This window comes from Cervus elaphus, chromosome 12 (assembly GCF_910594005.1).
Source record: "Cervus elaphus chromosome 12, mCerEla1.1, whole genome shotgun sequence".
NCBI lineage: Eukaryota > Metazoa > Chordata > Mammalia > Artiodactyla > Cervidae > Cervus > Cervus elaphus.
In genome coordinates, this window is record NC_057826.1 from 49,490,087 (window position 1) to 49,506,247 (window position 16,161).

The following is a 16,161-nucleotide window of genomic DNA, read 5'->3' on the forward strand; positions in this document are numbered from 1 at the left end:
TCTCAAAGATATGGCTCCTGCTTATTTCAGCCTAATTAAAAACCATTCTCCCTCACATCTTAGGAACCAGCCATACTGAAATTCCTTCGTCTCAGTATCTTCACACATGCTATTTCTTCTGTCTAATCACCTTCTTTAGTCATCCTTCCAGGGTCCATTTAAACTCATTTTCTATGACCAGTGGCCTTCCCTGACCTCCAGACAAGATGGCATTCCCCTATGCTCCCACAGCAATCTATGAAAACATTCTTAACATTCATCACAGCTGTCATTCCTGATATAATACGTCTATTTCTCATGAGTCCATAAACTCCTGAACAGTAAGAACTTCTCTTTTTCAACCTCTCTACTCCTAGCAGCTACTAAAAGTGCCTGAAAGGGAATTCCCTGGCAATCTAGTGGTGAGAACTGGCACTTCTACAGTGGCAATTCTACTGCCAGAGGCTCAGGTTCAACCTCTGGTTGGGGAACTAAGTTCCTGCAAGCCACGTGGCACAACCAAAACTAAAATAAAAGTAAACAGAAGTACCTGAAATACATTGAATGCTTAATAAATATATAAAACAATGAAAGGATTCAAATAAAACATACAAGTGGACTTAGTAAACTATGGCATATTAAAACTAGAGAAACATCTCTTGGAGCTTAAATAAAAATAAAGGAAATATACAATATATTTGTTCTTTCGATCCAAGGATCAAAATTCCATTTAACAGAATTTGTGATTTAGGGTTTAAAAAAAGAAAAAGACAAGTACAGCTACTACGTAACACAATTATTTGTCTAAGATTTAAGATTCCCGATATGCTAGTCCTTGTTTCAGCATTATTCTCCCAGTACAGACTATTTTGGAACTTAACTAGTACAAAGTGACTAGAACTTAAAAAAATTTCAGAGATGCACACAACAATTCAAGTTTATCCTTAGGAACAAATATCAGAAATATATTCCCATCTAAAAAAGCAGAAAAAAGCTTGAAGAGGTTATAATACAACCAAGTGAGGACTCTTGGTATCCAGAAGCTACTTCAAATAGGAAGTGTATACACAATTATCAAAGATTTTTTAAACCTATTTAATGCTTTAATGTTCTAAAACATTACTTACAAAAAATAAAATAAAATAAATAAAATAAAATATTACTTAAAAGATTTCACTGACACTTAATAAAACAACCAAGCAGGCATAATGTTACCAATAAACTAAACATATCTATTCAACACAATTATATTAATATAAAGGATTTTCAGGTATAGTGAAATAGGATAAACATTAGTCATACAAAATCCTTGCCATGCTTTTAAGAGACAACATAACAACTTAGAGGGGGCTTAGTCACTTAAAGAACAGAAAAAAAACAAAGTTGGCTATGAATCTGAATTTAGTCTGAGTTGGGGAGCTTACTTCACAAAAGACCATACTGCAAATGCAACATTTTAGTGTGAAATATAACTTACAACTGAGGACTGTAACTGAAGAATGATGGATGGGCTTTCCTACTAGGCATATACCTAATTTCTGACATTTATGTGTCTAGGTCACCGACTCTAGAAACTCTGACATTCAATATGCTATCAGATACAAGCCTGTTTTAGATCAACTTTCCAAAGAACTAAAAACAGTCAGAAAAACATTTTTACACTCTTATTTCCATTCCCTTCTCAAAAAGGTAGGAAGCTCAGTTTAAGTTTTTTTAAAAAATTCATCCTCTCTTTTACATAAATCCTACTTTGTGCTTAAAAACATGTAAAATAAAAATGCTTCATGTTTAAATCTTATCTAAGAAGCTAAGTTCAGAGCAATCATCAGCTCTCAATTTAACTTCTTCAACACAAAATTACATGAACACAACGAAGCTCTTCCTATTCTTATTTTAGTAAGTAATTCAAGTAGCCAGTGTAGCCTTCAGAGCTTTTAAAAGATATATGTTAGGCTTTTATTATCTGTGTAAGCATGAAGAATAGGCTATCTTAGAAAATCCACTGCTGAGACAGAGTGGTATGAAATGAAGTCTATGCCAAAAGGCACTGTACCTGACATAAAGTAGGTCCAAAGAAATACCATTCTCCCTGCAAAATTTTTCCTGTAGCTTGCTTAACTTTTGCTGGAAGAGATTTAAGTGCAATAGATTTTCATAGATTAAATTTAAAACTTCTCAAAACTCTTTCCATATCCAAAACAACAGCATTTTTACACAATTCAAATTTATTCTATTTCTCATGAGTTGGCATCCATTTGTGCTGTCCAGATTCTTATCTCTTCTTCTTAAGTGTGCTGGTTTGTCTACAGAGTTAAAAGGGTCCTGGGTTTCCATTACCCTGCTCAAGATATGTCAAAGATCAAGTCTAAGACGCTACCTGACTAACCCAACTCCAGTCATGGAGATATCTATGCCTTTTACAAGTTACCTGGACTACATTCTCGACATCCTTATATATCAGAGGATGTCAGAACCTAAGTCTCAAACAGCAAAGCAAATTTCAAATCAAGTATCAGACCATTTAATAGCTTGGAAATGTACAATTGAGGCTGCAGGAATAATAGGAATATTGTCAACACTAGAAAAAACTACTGGTTTTAGAGTATATAAGTACTCTAAAATATTATACTACATTTAGATAAAATTTGAAATCTTCTATACTATATGCAAATCATATATTAGATAAAAACGAGCTTTGATTTACTGATTATGTACCGAAAAAATTAAACAAAGAGCCAGAAAAATAGTTTATTACACCTCAGTTCAGTTCAGTCACTCAGTCGTATCCAGCTCTTTGCGAGCCCAAGGACTGCAGCATACCAGGCCTCCCTGTCCATCACCAACTCCCGAGGTTTAACCAAACTCATCTCTATTGAGTAGGTGATGCCATCCAGTCATCTCATCCTCTGTCGTCCCCTTCTCCTCCTGCCTTCAGTCTTTCCCAACATCAGGGTCTTTTCAAATGCCTCAGCTCTTCACATCAGGTGGCCAAAGTATTGGAGTTTCAGCTTCAACATCAGTCCTTCCAATGAACATTCAGGATTGATCTCCTAGAGGATGGACTGGTTGGATCTCCTTGCAGTCCAAGGGAGTCTCAAGAGTCTTCTCCAACACCACAGTTCAAAAACATCAATTCTTCAGGGCTCAGCTCTCTTTATAGTCCAACTCTCACATCCATACATGATTACTGGAAAAACGACCAATAGCCTTGACTAGACGGACCGTAGTTGGAAAAGTAATGTCTCTGCTTTTTAACATGCTATCTAGGGTGGTCATAACTTTCCTTCCAAGGAGTAAGCGTCTTTTAATTTCATGGCTGCAGTCACCATCTGCAGTGATTTTGGAGCCCAAAAAAATAAAGTCTTTCACTGTTTCCACAGTTTCCCCATGCATTTGCCATGAAGTGATGGGACTGGATGCCATGATCTTAGTCTTCTGAATGTTGAGCGTTAAGCCAACCTTTTCACTCTCCTCTTTCACTTTTATCAAGAGGCTTCTTAGTTCTTCTTCACTCTGCCATAAGGGGGGTGTTATCTGCATGTCTGAGGTTATTAATATTTCTCCCGGCAACCTTGATTCCAGCTTGTGCTTCTTCCAGCCCAGCATTTCTCATGATGTACTCTGCATATAAGTTAAATAAGCAGGGTGACAATATACAGCCTTGACGTACTCCTTTTCCTGTTTGGAACCAGTCTGTTGTTCCATGTCCAGTTCTAACTGTTGCCTCCTGACCTGCATATAGGTTTCTCAAGAGGGAGGTCAGGTGGTCTGTTATTCCCATCTCTTTCAGAATTTTCCACAGTTTATTGTGGTCCACAGAGTCAAAGGCTTTGGCACAGTCAATAAAGCAGAATTAGATGTTTTTCTGGAACTCTCTTGCTTTTTTGATGATCCAGCAGATGTTAGCAATTTGATCTCTGTGTGCTCTGGCTTTTCTAAACCCAGTTTGAACATCTGAAGTTCATGGTTCACATATTGCTGAAGCCTGGCTTGGAGAATTTTGAGCATTACTTTACTAGCGTGTGAGATGAGTGCAATAGTATTTGAGGTTTTTTTGTTTTCTTTTTTAATTCAGTTATTTGGGTGTTACTAATGTATTTTGTAGAATTTTAAAGCAGAAGAGGCCTTAAACATCATCTCATCCAAACGTCAAGGTTTTACTAATGAGCAAACTAAGGCTCAAAAGAAGTCACTGGATAACACATGTCAGGTCACAGGGGAACACCAATCTGTCTCCTAATTACCACAATTCTCCTTTCTCTATCTAGTACAAAAAAAAAAAAAAAAACATACACACACACACATAAGAAAAACTGAAATTTCATGATGTATATGAGTCAAACTATTATGCTATACACCTTAAATTTATAGAGTGCGTGTGTGTATGCTCAGTGGCTTCAGTCATGTCCAAATCTGCAACCCTGTGGACCATAGCCCACCAAGCTCCTCTGTCCATGGGATTCTCCAGGCAAGAATCTTGGAGTGGATTGCTATGCCCTCCTCCAGGGGATCTTCCTGACCCAGGGATCGAACCCACATCTCCTACACTGCAAGCAAATTCTCACTGAGTCACCAGAGAAGCCCCCATGTCAATTAAATCTCAATAAAACTGCAAGGGGGAAGAAAAGAACAATGCTTTTTCATAGAATTGTCAAAAATGGCCTTTAGGCTTAAAGAACCTTGACATTTCTTCACTGATATTTGTAAACCTGGGGTATGGTACACACTTTTTTTTTTTTTTTGACATTGAACAAGTTTCTTTTTATTTTTTATTTTTTTAATTAATTTATTTATTTAAATTGGAGGCTAATTACTTTACAATACTGTAGTGGTTTTTGCCATACATTGACATGAATTAGCCATGGGTATGTCCTTTCTTTTTTAGGAAACTTGGAAGACAGGTTGAAAGAAGTGTGTTCGTGTGCCTAGGCATGAAAACAAACAGAACAAAGAATAACTTAAATACTGACATATATGCACACATACTCACATACCCACACTCCAAAGAAGCTGTGCTTATATCCCAAACTAACATTCTGTATATGGTTGGGTAGGAGAAGAGACTTAGTAGAAAATCTGTAATTATACTTATAGAGGTCACTTTTACAAGTCTATTTCAAGGAAAAAGAGAAATAAAACTATCAGATCATCACATTTTTAACTAAAGTATGTTAGAAGGTAGTGACAATAACCGTGTTTTAGGGCACAAACTCTGAGACAGTGTGACTATACAAGGATAATAATTGAGACAAAAAAATAAATTTTCTAAATTCAAATCTATTCTAGAAAATGCAGTTCATGTATATAATTAACTAAATAGATTTCTGTTAAAAGTACCTAGGATAACCACTTATACACAGAATGAGATTTCTTGGTTCCAGGTTCTTTCTGAGTGCCTCAATGAGTTCTCCCTCCTTTGAACATCAATAGCATTCTATCTGTAAAGCACCATATCACTTTTCTTCCTATGCAATGACTGACGTTCATCTTGAAGCTTCTATTAGGATGACTAAATAAAAGCGTGTACTTGCACACTCTCTCAGTTACTCTAACACACATTCAAAAAAAAGCAGAAGGATCTAAGATTTGGTTTTGCCATATGTTCAATATGAAATATAAAATGGAGTTAATAAAAATCTAGCAATGGAATAGAAATGTGATATCCAAACCAAAGGCAGCTAGAATCTCTACTTTTCCTTTTGGCAGTCACACCACATTTGCAATATAGCATTAAATTTATTTTGAGATAGCCACTAAAAACAGGAAGGATAAAAGACTGCTTACAATTTCATGGTACCAATACGAATGGGTAATTAAAATTTTCTCTCAGGTTAAGGGTCATAAAAATGTATATGAATTGCCATAATCAAAATTTTTATCTCAAAGCTCAGATCCTAAAATAAACTTTTTTCTCCTTCATATCAAAGTAGAAATATAACTTGAAAGTGCTTTTTCTATAATGATCATTGCTTTCTAATATGGAAATTAAGTAAACTATTTACTTCGATTTGCAAAATACTTTAAGTATCACAACATTTCTTATAATCTTATTTTTCCATCCATTAAAATCTTTCTTGAGTATCTGTAATATAATGGCAAATAGTGGACACACTAAATAGGAGCAGATATCTTGCCTATGAGGAAGAAAACAGTTACAGAAAAATAAACAAGAAATAAACACAGGAAGAGATATTGAGTCAAATGCCAATGGTACACATAAGTAATTTAGAAGTTCAGAGTAAGGTGTAAATAAAACTTCAAAGAAACAGATATTGAATTGTGCATTAAAAGAGGATCAGAATTTATTTAAGATAAATAACACAGGGAACAAACCTATGTATGATATACTCAACAATGAGAAGCTCATTCTGAACGAAACAGACACGTGATCTTGGGAAGTGGAACAAAATAAGTTTAGAATTGAGTTGAATTAATTTGCAAAGAATTTTTTAATTAATTTATGAAGACAGACGGGTCTTGGTGGACAGTTCTGACAAAATGTGGTCCACTGTAGAAGGGAATGTCAAACCACTTAAGTGTTCTTCCCTTGAGAACCCCATGAAGAGTATGAAAATGCAAAAAGATAGGACACTGAAACATGAACTCCCCAGACTGGTAGGTGCCCAAGATGCTACTGGAGATCAATGGAGAAATAACTCCAGAAAGAATGAAGAGATGAACCCAAAGCAAAAACAACACCCAGCTGTGGATGGGACTGGTGATACAAGCAAGGTCCGATGCTATAAATAGCAATATTGCATAGGAACCTGGAAAGTTAGGTCCATGAATCAAGGCAAATTGGAAGTGGTCAAACAGGAGATGGCAAAGGTGAACGTTGACATTTTAGGAATCAGTGAACTAAAATGGACTGGAATGGGTGAATTTAACTCAGATGACCATTATATCTACTACTGTGGGCAAGAATCCCTTTGAAGAAATGGAGTAGCCATCACAGTCACCAATAGACTCCGAAATGCAGTACTTGGATGCAATCTCCACAACAACAGAATGATCTCTGTTCATTTCCAAGGCAAACCATTCAATATCATGGTAATCCAAGTCTATGCCCTGAACAGTAATGTTGAAGAAGCTGAAGTTGAATGGTTCTATGAAGACCTACAAGACCTTTTAAAACTGACACCCAAAAAAGATGCCCTTTTCATTATAGGGGACTGGAATGCCAAAGTAGGAAGTCAAGAAACACCTGGAGTAACAGGCAAATTTGGGCTTGGAGTACAGAATGAAGTAAGGCAAAGGCTAATAGAGTTTTGCCAAGAGAACACACTGGTCATAGCAAGCACCCTGTTCCAAGAACACAAGAGAAGACTCTACACATGGACATCACCAGATGGTCAACACCAAAATCAGATTGATTATATTCTTTGCAGCCAAAGATGGAGAAGCTCTATACCGTCAGCAAAAACAAGACCAGGAGTTGACTGTGGCTCAGATCATGAACCGCTTATTGCCAAATTCAGACTTAAATTGAAGAGAGTAGGGAAAACCACTAGACCATTCAGGTATGACCAAAATTAAATCCCTTGCAATTATACAGTGGAAGTGAGAAACAGATTGAAGGGACATCGATCTAATAGACATAGTGCCTGATAAACTATGGACAGAGATTCATGACATTATACAGGAGACAGGGATCAAGACCATCCTGAAGAAAAAGAAATGCAAAAAAAAAAAAAAAAAGTGGCTGCATCAGGAGGCCTTACAAATAGCTGTGAAAATAAGAGAAGCGAAAAGCAAAGGAGAAAAGGAAAGATATACCAAGATACACCCATCTGAATGCAGAGTGCCAAAGAATAGAAAAGAGAGATAAGAAAGCCTTCCTCAGTGATCAGTGCAAAGAAATAGAGAAAACAATAAAATGGGAAAGACCAGAGATCTCTTCAAGAAAATGAGAGATAACAAGGGAACATTTCAGGCAAAGATGGGCTCAATAAAGGACAGATGGTATGGACCTAACACAAGGAGAAGATATTAAGAGAAGAGGTGGCAAGAATATACAGAAGAACTGTACAAAAAAGATATTAATGACCCAGATAATCACAATGGTGTGATCACTCACCTAGAGCCAGACATCCTGGAATGTGAAGTCAAGCGGGCCTTAGGAAGTATCACTACGAACAAAGCATGTGGAGGTGATGGAATTCCACTTAAGCTATTTCAAATCTTAGAAGATGATGCTGTGAAAGTGCTGCACTCAATATGCCAGCAAATCTGGAAAATGCAGCAGTGGCAACAGGACTGGAAAAGGTCAGTTTTCATTCCAATCCCAAAGAAAGGGAATGACGAAGAATGCTAAAACTACCACACAATTGCACTCATCTCACACAATAGTAAAGAAACACTCAAAATTCTCCAAGCGAGACTTCAACAGTACGTGAAGTGTGAACTTCCAGATGTTCAAGCTGGGTTTAGAAAAGGTAGAGGAACCAGAGATCAAATTGACAACATCTGCTGGATCATCAAAAAAGCAAGAGAGTTCCAGAAAAACATCTAATTCTGCTTTATTGACTGTGCCAAAGCCTTTGACTCTGTGGACCACAATAAACTGTGGAAAATTCTGAAAGAGATGGGAATAACAGACCACCTGACCTCCCTCTTGAGAAACCTATATGCAGGTCAGGAGGCAACAGTTAGAACTGGACATGGAACAACAGACTGGTTCCAAACAGGAAAAGGAGTACGTCAAGGCTGTATATTGTCACCCTGCTTATTTAACTTATATGCAGAGTACATCATGAGAAATGCTGGGCTGGAAGAAGCGTAAGTTGGAATCAAGATTGTCGGGAGAAATAGCAATAACCTCAGATATGCAGATGACACCACCCTTATGGCAGAAAGTGAAGAAGAACTAAGAAGCCTCTTGATAAAAGTGAAAAAGGAGAGTGAAAAGGTTGGCTTAAAGCTCAACATTCAGAAAATTAAGATTATGGCATCCGGTCCCATCACTTCATGGCAAATACATGGGGAAACAGTGAAAGACTTTATTTTTTTGGGCTCCAAAATCACTGCAGATGGTGACTGCAGCCATGAAATTAAAAGACGCTTACTCCTCGGAAGGAAAGTTATGACCAACCTAGACAGCATATTAAAAAGCAGAGACAATACTTTGTCAACAAAGGTCCATCTCGTGAAGGTTATGGTTTTTCCAGTAGTCATGTATGGATGTGAGAGTTGGACTATAAAGAAAGCTGAGCGCAGAAGAATTGATGCTTTTGAACTGTGGTGTTGGAGAAGACTCTTGAGACTCCCTTGGACTGCAAAGAGATCCAACCAGTCCATTCTAAAGGAAATCAGTCCTGGGTGTTCATTGGAAGGACTGATGTTGAAACTGAAACTCCAATACTTTGGCCACCTGATGCGAAGAGCTGACTCATCTGAAAAGACCCTGATGCTGGGAAAGATTGAAGGCAGGAGAAGGGGACGACCGAGGATGAGATGGCTGGACGGCAGCACCGACTCAATGGAGTTTGGGTAAACTCCGGGAGTTGGTGATGGACAGGGAGACCTGGCGTGCTGCGTTTCATGGGGTCGCAAAGAGTCGTACACAACTGAGCAATTGAACTGAACTGAACAGACAAAGAGAAAAATATAGGGTTTTCAGTCAGCCAGATCTGGGTCAAATCTGTGCTATTAACTTTTTTTTTGGCCGCACTGTACAGCATACAGGATTGTAGTTGCTGGATCAGGGATAAAACCTATGCCCCTTACATTGGGAACAGAATCTTAACCACTGGACCACCTGGGAAGTCCCTGGGTTACATAACTTTAAAGAAGCTATTTAACTTCTCTGAGTCTTAAGTTTCCTTGGATATAAAAAGATTTACTTTGTTTGGATGTTGAGAGAGTAAATAAGAAAATACACATAAAGCATCTATGTTCTTGTACGTGGAACACAACAGCACTAAATAAATGTGATTTTTACCTCCCTCCCTTGGCTCCCTGCATTTTATGCCTTAACTATACTGAGAATTAAGCAGTACAGTAGGTCATCTGTCTACCAGTTGTCATGTTAGAGCTGATAAAATTGAGTTAATGAGAAATTAAATGGCATTCAATGGCCTACAACCAGCTACCTTCACTGCTGGCACCAGGGAATAGACATATAGGCCATAAAACACATAAAAGATAGTTGGAAATCACAAACACAGACTCTTCTTTAAAGACATATCCTCTACTAACACAACTGAGGATCTGATTCATGAACTTAAAAACATTTAAATGTGACTGTTTCCTTAACAATATAAAAAGGGCAATCTGTTTTAAAAGAAAACAATTTTTCATGTACACACCAAATTCCAGTGTAGGCTGAATTTACAAATGGGGACTATTCCATTAGAGAAGGAAAATTAAAGGTATAAATTTCTTCTCTTAACATACATTGAACACACTGGAACTTCAGACACAATCAGCAATAAATTTACTTACCTTCCATGAGCATGAAAATCTAGGCGTAAAAACTGGTCCTCATGTGAGACTGCTCTTTTGGCACGCTGGTGTTTTTGGTGTAATGAATCCACATCATATGATAATCCTTCATAATGTCTAATGTATTTATTTAAAGGATTTCCATACTGACCTACAAAAAATAAACAGTTTGAATTAATATCATTTCATGGTTTATTTTAGTTCTAAAATGATTCCACAATTATTCTGTATTAAACAACTGTTTCACCAATCTTAATACTTTATTTTCATAAACATTTTTTAATTTTTTGTTTTTGTTTGTGGTCACGTCACACAGCATATTTAGTTTCCTGACCAGGGATCAAACCCGTGCTTCCTGCAAGTGGAAGCAGAGTCTTAACCACTGGATCACCAGGGAAGTCCCTAAAAGCTTATTATAATGGGAATTTTAACCACACACACAAGTGTTGATGTTAGCCATAGGTTTGTCTAAGACGTCCTTAATCAAGCTGAGGAAGTTCTCTTTTATTTAACTTTGCTGATAAAAACTACCAGGAAGAGATGTTGATCTTTGTCTGCATCTATTAAGATGATTATAATAGATAATCAATAAAAACTTACTCTATAGCACTAGGAACTATACCTATATGGGAAAATAATTTGAAATATATATACATATATTTATGAATAAATGAATCACTTGGACATACACCTGAAACTAGCACAACATTGTAAATCAACTATATTGCAATAAAAATAAGTAAATAATTTTTTAAAAAGATGATTGTATGTTTTTTTCTTTTTAGTTTATTAATAAGTAAAATCAAACTGACTTATTCTCATGGGTAGAAGAACTAAACAGACATTTCTCCAAAGAAGACGTACAGATGGCCAACAGACACATGGAAAGATGTTCAACATCACTAATTATTGGGGGTCCCCTGATGGCTCAGCAGGTAAAGAATCCGCCTGCCAATGCAGGGGACACAGCTTTGATCCCCGGTCTGGGAAGACTCCACATGCTGCAGAGCAACTAAGCCTGTGTAACACAACTACCAAGCCCATGTTCTAGGGCTCCCGAGCCACGGCTACTGAGTCCGCATGTCCTAGAGCCTGTGCTCTGTAACAAGTCATAGCAATGAGAAGCCCTGGTATCACAACAAAGGGTTAGCCCCCTCTTTCCCACCACTAGAGAAAACCCACATGAGGCAAAGAATACCAAGTGAAACCAAAAGCAAATAATATATAAAAAAAATTTTAAGCTCTACAAATAACAAATGCTAAAGAAGGAACTCTCTCCTACACTGTCGGTAGGAATGTAAACTGATGCAACAGATACAAAGAATAGTATGGAGATTCCTCAAAAAAGTAAAACTAGAATTTCCATATAATCCAGCAATCTTACTCCGGGGCATATATCTGTACAAAACTATAAATCAGGACTATATATGCACACCTATATTCACAGCAGCACTACATGGAAACAACTTAAATGTCCCTCAACAGATAGATGAATAAAGCTGTGCTACATGTATACAATGGAATCTGACTTAGCTATAAAAGAGAACAAAATAATGCCATTTGGATAGAACTAGAGAATGTCATACTAAGTGAACTTAAGTCAGAAAAAGAAAGACAAATACCATATGATATCACTTATATGTGGACAGACTCACAGACACAGAGAACAGACTTGAGGCTGCCAAGGGTGGGGAAGGAGGGATGGATTAAGTGGGAGCTTGAGGTTAGCAGAGGCAAACCATTATATACTGAAGAGAGAAAGAAGGTCCTACTGTATAGTATAAGGAACTGTATTCAATATCCTATGATAAACATAATGGGAAACAATTTTAAAAAAAGACTACATATATATGTGTATAACTGAATCACTATGCTGTACAGCTGAAATTAACATTGTAAATCAGCTATACTTCAATTTTTTAAAAAACTGTTGATTTTCTAATGTTAAACCACCTTTGCATTACCAATAAATCCAACTTGATTATACTATAATATGTGTTTTGTAATAGTGTTAGATTTGATAAATTTTGTTTAGAATTCTTATTATGTATGTTCACGAGAGACACTAGTCTGTAGTTTTCTTGGACTGTCTTTGTCAAGTATTGGTACCAATATAAAAAAACATTTTGAAAGTATTACCTCTTCCTCAAATTTCTGGACAAATTCATGTGCAACTGGTATTATTTCCTCCTTAAATGTTTGATAGAATTCACCAGTGAAGCCATCTTAGCCTGGAGTTTTCTTTGTGAAAGGTTATTAATGACATCAACTTGATACATAAACAGCTCTTCTGGTTATCTATTTCTTGAGTGATCTTTGGTAAGAATTTGTCCATTTCACCTAAGTTTTTGAAGTTATGGAAATAAAACTGCTCATAATATTCCCTTATTATGTTTTTTAATATCTTCTGAATCTATAATAATGTTACCTCCCTCATTCCAGATTATCAGTAATCTATATCTTCTCTCTTTGGGTCCTAATCAAGATAGCTAAGAGATTTATTGATTTGACTGATCTTCTCAAGAACCAACTTTTATTTCCTTTTATTTTCCTTCATTATTTTTCTGCTTTCTATTTTTTAATTTTCAATTTGATCTCTAGTTCTTTCTTTCCACTTTCTTTGAGTTGAATCACTCTATTTTTTTTTAGTGAAGACAACTGATATAAGTTTTCATTCCAATCCCAAAGAAAGGCAATGCCAAAGAATGTTCAAAAAACAGAATGTTCAAAAAAACATTTTGAAAGTATTACCTCTTCTTCAATTTTCTGAACAAATTTATCTACTTCACAGTTACACTCATCTCACACACTAGCAAAGCAATGCTCAAAATTCTTCAAGCTAGGCTTCAATAGTATGTGAACTGAGAACTTCCAGATGTTCCAACTGGATTTAGAAAAGGCAGAGGAACCAGAGACCAAATTGCCAACATCCGCTGGACCATTGAAAACACAAAAGAATTCCAGAAAAACATCTACTTCTGCTTCATTGACTATGCTAAAGCCTTTGACTGTGTGGATCACAACACTGTGGAAAATTCTTCAAGAGATGGGAATACCACACCACCTGATTTGCCTCCTGCAAAACCTGTATGCAGGTCAAGAAGTAACAAGTTACAACTGGACATGGAACAACAGACTGGTTCCAAATTGGAAAAGGAGTACATCAAGACTCTATACTGTCACTCTGCTTATTTAACTTACATGCAGAGTACATCATGCGAAATGCTGGGCTGGATGAAGCACAAGCTGGAATCAAGATTGCAGAGAGAAACATCAGTAACGTCAGATATGCAGATGACACCACCCTTATGGCAGAAAGCAAAAAGGAACTAAAGAACCTCTTGATGAAAGTGAAAGAGAGTGAAAAAGCTGGCTTAAAACTCAACATTCAGAAAACGAAGATCATGGCATCTGGTCCTATCACTTCATGGCAAATAGATGGGGAAACAATGGAAACAGTGACAGACTTAATTTTCTTGGGCTCCAAAACCACTGCAGATAGTGACTGCAGCCATGAAATTAAAAGACGATTGATCCTTGGAAGAAAAGCTATGACCAAGCTAGACAGCATATTAAAAAGCAGAGACATTACTATGCCAACAAAGGTCTGTCTAGTCAAAGCTATGGTTTTTCCAGTAGTCATGTATGGATGTGAGAGTTGGACCATAAAGAAGGCTCAGTGCCAAAGAATTGATGCTTTTCCACTTTCTTTGAGTTGAATCACTCTATTTTTTTTTAGTGAAGACAACTGATATAAGTTTTCATTCCAATCCCAAAGAAAGGCAATGCCAAAGAATGTTCAAACAACAGAATGTTCAAAAACTGTAGTGTTAGAGAAGACTCTTGAGAGTCCACTGGACTGCAAAGAGGTCAAATCAGTTCATCTTAAAGGAAATCAGTCCCGAATATTCATTCATTGGAAGGACAGATTCTCAAGCTGAAGCTCCAATACTTTGGCCACATGATCGGAAGAGGTGACTCATGAGAAAAGACCCTGATACTGGGAAAGACCGAAGACAGGAGGAGAAGGGGACGACAGAGGACGAGATGGTTGGATGGCATCACCGACTCAATGGACATGAGTTTGAGCAAGCTCTAAGAGATAGTGAAGTACAGAGAAGCCTGGCATGCTACAGTCCCTGGGGTCTCAAAGAGTCGGACATGACTGAGCAACTGAACAACAATGATTTAAGACTTCTGTATTCAGTTATTTTCTTTTCTATCCAGGTGCTATAAGTGTCCCCTTAATACTGTTTAGCAGCATTCCACAGATTTTGTTATGCTGTGTTACCATTTTCATTCTCTTCAATATACTTTCTTATTTCCTTTTTAATTTCTTCTATAATTCATATGCTATTTAGATTCTATTCTATTCTATTCTATATGCTATTTAGATACTATTAAGCCTGTTATTTAGATTCTATAATATGAGGAATTTTTCAGATATCTTTCTGTTACTGACCTCTAAATTAATTCTACTATGCCCAGAGAACATACTTTGTATGGCAATCCTTTTAAATACACTGAGATTTATTTTATGACCAAGAATGTGGTCTATCCTTGCAAATGTTTCATGCACAGCTGAAAAGAATGTATATTCTACTGTTAATGGATGAGTATTCCAGAAATGTCAACCTCTGCACATACTGAGTACAGTGTTACATAAACAACAACCAGGTCAATTGGTTCACAGTGTTGTTTAATCTTCTATATCCTTCATGATTTTCTACCTACCTGTACTATTACTAACAGAAAGGCCCTGAAATCTGTCTATGATTATGGCTTTTTCTAATTTCTCCTGGCAGTTCTTTGCTTAATTGATTTTTGAAGTTCTATTATTATGTGCATAAATGTTAATAATTTTGTGCCTTTTAGAATTCACTCCTTTATCATTTTCAGATGATCTTCTTTATTCTTTGTTCTAAAATCTACTTTGTCTGGTATTAATATAACCAGTCCCATTTTTTCTGTTATTTGACTAGCATGGTCTCTTTCTCTTCCATCCTTTTCCTTTTAGCCTATTTGTGCCTACATATTTAGTGCAAGTTCATTGTAGGCAGCATAGAGTTGGGTCTTGCTTTTTTGTCCAATCTTTTAATTAGGGTGTTTAGATCATTTACATTTAAAGTACTTACTAATGTGGTTAAGTTTAAGTCTATCATATTGCTATTTATGTTTGTCCCATCTGTTCTTTGCTTCCTTCTCCTTTCTCAGGATTAATTATTTTTTTATGATTCTCTTTTTATTTCTTCACTAGCCTATTAGCAAAACTCTCTGGTTATTTTAGTGGTTGCTTTAGGGCCTATAAGTAAACGTCTTTAACTTAATCTACCTTCAAATGATATTATAGCACTTCAGGTATAAAAATCTGACATTACTATATTTTCATTACTCTCCTCCTACTGTCATCACATACTTTATTTACTTATGTCTGATGAAGTCCACAATACACTGCTAATGTTTTGGTTTAAAGAGACAATTATCTTTTGAAGAGATTTAAATAACAAGAAAAAATCTCTACTTCTCATTTCCAGGGTTCTTCATTCCTTGGTGAACCCATATGTTCATCTGGTATAATTTTCTTCTACCTGGATAACTCCCTCTAACATTTCTTCTGCTGGTGAAAGGTTTTTCCAGATATTGGTTGTCTCAAAGTCTTTATTTTGTCTTTATTTTTGAAAGATATTTTTACTGGGCATAGAATTTCAGGCTGACAGGTTTGTATTTTTTGAATGTTGC

At 36.4% G+C, this 16,161-nt stretch overlaps 1 protein-coding gene across 1 annotated transcript in view; it reads right to left on the reverse strand.

The window, feature by feature from the left end:
* The window catches only part of ADAM10 (ADAM metallopeptidase domain 10), a 139,613-nt gene that overhangs the window by 90,926 nt on the left and 32,526 nt on the right, over positions 1–16,161 (reverse strand). The window contains exon 2 of the mRNA XM_043921216.1: positions 10,423–10,573. Within this exon, the coding sequence (XP_043777151.1) occupies positions 10,423–10,573 (151 nt within the window). The remainder of the gene's footprint in view (positions 1–10,422; positions 10,574–16,161) is intronic.